Consider the following 4,620-nt stretch of genomic DNA (forward strand, 5'->3'; position numbering starts at 1 on the left):
TGCCCACATCTACACTGAAAGACGTTTTCCTCGTTGTAATCATTCCTCCTGTTCATGCTGGCTATTAAGAGATCCAATGTAAGTGATGAGGGTCAAAATCCACAGTGTCTCCACACAGTTATTTTGTGCAAAAATGCATTTAAAAGTTTATCTGAAACGTATATGCTTATATGAGGCTTCAGCAGTCTGAGTTAGTCATATCAGATGGATATCTGCCACATTTCCAGTCTTTTTTTTTTTTTTATCACAAAAGTCACTCATTTTATTTCCCTTCATATTGGCTTCAGATAAACCTTTAAATACATTTTTGCACAGAAGAAAGGCTGTGGATTTTGGCTCCAATCACTTACATTGTAAGTGCTTTATGAAGGGATCTACTAATGGCCAGTATGAAAGGGAAGAATGATTATCTACAACAATAAAAATCTATTTCAGTGTTCATTTGGGAACCTGACTATTGTCTTAAGATACTTGAACAATTGTGAACCCGTTCTTTAAGCATTACTAAGCACGATATACCATAATTTTCAGAGGAAAAAAACTTTGTTTGGTATGTTTCCCATTGTGTCTCTCAGTCATAATTACGACTTGGATGGTAATAGGTGAGCCCCATTTTTACAAGTCAGACTAGTAATCCTCATAACTCCGACATTACTTGAACATAGCATCAGGGAGAAGTTATACGTCACGTGACAGCGAACATCAGCGAAACAAAAAAGCTAAAAAAAAAAAAAAAAATCATGTGGCGTGACCGGATAGAGCAAAATAACCACACAATTTGGACAACACGTGTTTTCATATGTTTGTATCTTGTCAGGGTGTCAATGAGCAAGAAGGTGTAACTTGTGTGACCGCTGAAGTCGGTTGTCAGTTCGGAGAAGAGTCGCTTTTTATTAACGGTGGCCCCAGAGGTAGAGGAAGTAGGAGATTTGAGTGTCATCATGGGAGGTTGTTCGGCTACAGGCTGCTCTAGTCGTAACGAGAGGGGCAAGAAGTTGCACTGTTTCCCTCGTGATCCCGTCAGAAGAGAGATCTGGGAAAAGATGGTTGGGAGGCGCAACTGGAAAGCGCACGACAGCTCGAGGCTGTGCGAGGTGATCCGCTTTCTCCAAATATGCTTCATCATCTCGTCCCACAAACCTCAGTAGTACTTCATGTAAGAGTACAAACACCGCTGAATGACAATATAAGAGTTATTCACATCAGTATTGGTGATGGAGTTTTGATAATGTCATGAGAAAAGGTGTTTATGGAGCTGGATAAGTGTGGCATCCGTTTTAAGCTGATTATACCACCATGACACTTTTGTATTAATCGCCGTAAACAGTAGTTTGACTAGGATGTATTGTAGATACATTATTCCTGCAGTTTTCAGAGCAAACAAGACGTGTAATCTGCAGACAGCTATATGCTGAGCTGTCAAGCATTACAACCCTTAGTGACAGCCTGGTTGCCACGGAGCCAGTGGTCACTAGTTACTTAGCAACAGTATATGAGGAAAGATGCTGGAGCTGACACCGATGTCTCTGAAAGGATCAAGCTATTTTGATGCACAATCACTAATTTCTGGACATTTTGGTGCCCTTGGCAACTAACTAATTATGAAAACTAACTGCATTATCATTTAGTCAGTTGATTACTTTTCATTTAATTGATACATTTTTCGTCTATAAAAGGTGATGCTCATATTGCTTCTTTTGTCTGACCAACAACAGTCCTAAACCTAGAGATATTCAGTTTATAATAGCATAAAACAGAGACAAGTGGGACCATTAAGTGTGTAGCATTCAGAGCCTTAGTTATAATATATCATAAAATAATTGTTCATTCTTTTTCTGTTAGCAGAATAATCAACTAATCATATTGCAGTATTTGAGACTCGGGAATTAAACAACAGAGTTATGCTTGACCATTTCACAGGGATTTTTCCAGCAGTATATAAGAAAAACCTGATTTGCCACTTGCTTGCCTGGAGTAAGAAACTGTTTGGCTGTATTTCCACAGCTTAAAAGCTTTACATTGGGATACAAGAGAAACATTTCCTGAGATATTTTTACCTGTTTACTCAAGAGTGCGTTTAAACAGTGTTGTTTGTTTGGTGTCAGGTTACTGCTGCTTTACAACTGTTGTTCCCATTAACATCAGCTTGCATGTTACTCATTTCATTTTGACAGTCTGATAATAGGCATATTGTGAGATGCAGCCAAACACTTTGTAGATCCAGAAAAGTGGCAGCCAAATAGATAAACAAAAGCTCAGTCTGCTTTATCATCTGAATCTACTGTGAACAAGCTTATTGTTGGTGGTAAAACATATCTGCATTACATATGTTTCTGTTTTTAGGACCACTTTGAGGAATCGCAGTACGAATCCAGGCGCATGGACAACCTGCGGAAGTTGAAGCCAAACGCTGTACCAACCAAGTTCACCCACTTCCCACAAAATAAGACTTTGAACAAAACACAGGTCCAGTTTCCTGTGCTGGAGAGACACAGTGTTGAACACTCCTACAGCCAGAGTGTGGAGAAGGAGCCGTCAGACACAGAGGACAGTGGTGAGACTGAAGTTTGGTTACTATCCTAAACAAAAAATACTGTTTATCCAGTGAAAGTTTCTTTGGAAGCAGATCATCTTAGTCTTAGTGGCAGTTTGCTGATGTGATTTGAGTCATGTTATGAGATAGTCATATATTACAGGTTTGAGAATAAAGAGAAAAATAATTTTAAAAGGTATTAAGACAAAAACAAAAGATTGAAAGAGAAAGTAAAAGAGGTGAGGATAAATAATAAATCTAAATGAACTTACACATTCCTTATATGTCACTGTGTACAAGTAAATCCACTCATGATATAGACAGGAACCCTAGAGTCTAGTGTGCTCATCCATCTTTAAATCAGGTCACTTACTGTACATCACTGGGCAACGCTGCCGTACATTTACGAAGCTGCTCTTACTACCTTTTATCTCGACACTGAAGCTTTCCATTCGAAGAACTAAAAGTTTCTCTATAAATACCACTGTTCATTGGGGGATTTCCTTGGAACCAATGAAATAATCTGCTTTTTTTTCCTCAAGAAAAATTAGTTTATTTGGCAGCTTACAGTTGAGATCTTTCATTCTTTAGTTGGCGGTACAATTTAATGCTTCTTGGGATTTTTATACATATTGTGTTTCAAAATTGAACTGATGTTCTTGGTTATACACATGAGAGTTATAATTATGATGATAACATAGGTCTAATGTCATTTGTATTGCCATTTTACAATGTACATTTCTTCAATTGCAGATCCCTTTAGTGTGGATGAAGACCCAGTAGAGAACATACTGAAACCTGAATGCTTTGGACTCCCTTTACATTGTGAGTTTCTGTGTGTGTTGGATGACCAGGATTTTACAGCAGCTCAATGTGACACCTCAGAGGAACCACAACTGAAAGGAGCTGATGAGCACTGTGAGTGTGTAGAGCCTGAGACACAATACTCCACACCTGTGGAAAACACTGACTCTGTGGATTGTAAAATAGCACATCTTAAAAACATCATCCGAAAGAAGGACGAGAGAATATTGATGCTGCTTAAAGCTGTTGTGAAAGAAAGGCGGGAGAAACACAAACTAGAAAGAGAGAAACAAAATCTTATCCAGAACATCGAGAAAGTCTTCAACGCTAATCAGATGGAGAGACTCGAGCAAAAGAGCGACAGAGGAGTGAAGTGGTCCATCGAGACCATGGAGAAGGCAAGACAGCTGCTGGCCACTTGTGGAGTTCAGGGATACATGTTGCTGAGGGCACAGAACCAACCACTGCCATCATTAAGATGTCTGAAAAAGAGGACTTCAGTGAAGAACAAAAGACTTGAACAGGATGCTGCATCAGAGGAACAAGCACCCACTGAATTAGCAGATTGTTTACAAACCACTGTTGGCTTAAATGGCCCCTGTGTAGCAATGGTGATGCAATAGAGCTAGTTACTAGTGTTGATCATGCTATGCACCAACACAGTTGCAAAATCAATCTGCCCGGGAGCATAACGCGTCTGAGAGGGGATAATACTTCATCAGAGACACAAGATTAGGCAATTTCCTCAGCTACTTCATGAGGACAAACATATACAGTATGAGACAAAAAACGGTCACAAATATGCATTGTGCACAGTGTTGAATGTATTTATTTCTTTGCCTTAAAATAAATGTAGCAAAATTGTGTCCAATAAACCTCATTTTGTGTTTATGGATGCATTCTTGTGTGTGTTTGAGTGTGTATGTAAATGTTTGCATTATAGATGTCTGTGGTTTGCATAATTACTGACTTCTATGCAAAAACAACAGTATGGAGCCGTTCATTAAGGTATTCCATGTAGGAAAAGGTATAGTGTGGGGCAAAAGGAACTAGCATGATTTTGTCCCCCATCACTTACATTGTAAATGCATTATGAAGGGATCTTCTAATGGCCAGTATGAAAAGGAGGAATTATTATGGCAAGAAAAATCTATTTCAACGTTTATTGGGGCACCTGAGTGACTTGTTTTAAGACGGTCTTGAAAAATTGTCCTTTAATACCAAATTCCCCTTGAGTCGCCAGTAGGTGGCTATTTATATCTTTAGTAGTGGCTTTGACCACA

At 38.9% G+C, this 4,620-nt stretch overlaps 2 protein-coding genes across 3 annotated transcripts in view; both read left to right on the plus strand.

The window, feature by feature from the left end:
- The window catches only part of LOC122980554 (adenosine receptor A1-like), a 719,840-nt gene that overhangs the window by 502,344 nt on the left and 212,876 nt on the right, over nucleotides 1-4,620 (plus strand). The gene's annotated exons all lie outside the window — the stretch shown is intronic.
- Nucleotides 697-4,228, plus strand: LOC122980553. Of its 2 annotated transcripts, none has more exons than XM_044348682.1 (3): nucleotides 697-1,156; nucleotides 2,344-2,554; nucleotides 3,287-4,228. In XM_044348682.1, exons 1-3 carry the CDS (start codon nucleotides 1,115-1,117, stop codon nucleotides 3,958-3,960), a joined length of 927 nt encoding a protein of 308 aa, XP_044204617.1. In that variant the 5' UTR covers nucleotides 697-1,114; the 3' UTR covers nucleotides 3,961-4,228. The 2 variants fall into 2 exon arrangements, with proteins under 2 accessions (XP_044204617.1, XP_044204616.1); XM_044348681.1 differs by having other exon boundaries at nucleotides 700-1,094.

The sequence above is a fragment of the Thunnus albacares genome, chromosome 4 (assembly GCF_914725855.1).
Source record: "Thunnus albacares chromosome 4, fThuAlb1.1, whole genome shotgun sequence".
In the NCBI taxonomy this organism is placed as follows: domain Eukaryota; kingdom Metazoa; phylum Chordata; class Actinopteri; order Scombriformes; family Scombridae; genus Thunnus; species Thunnus albacares.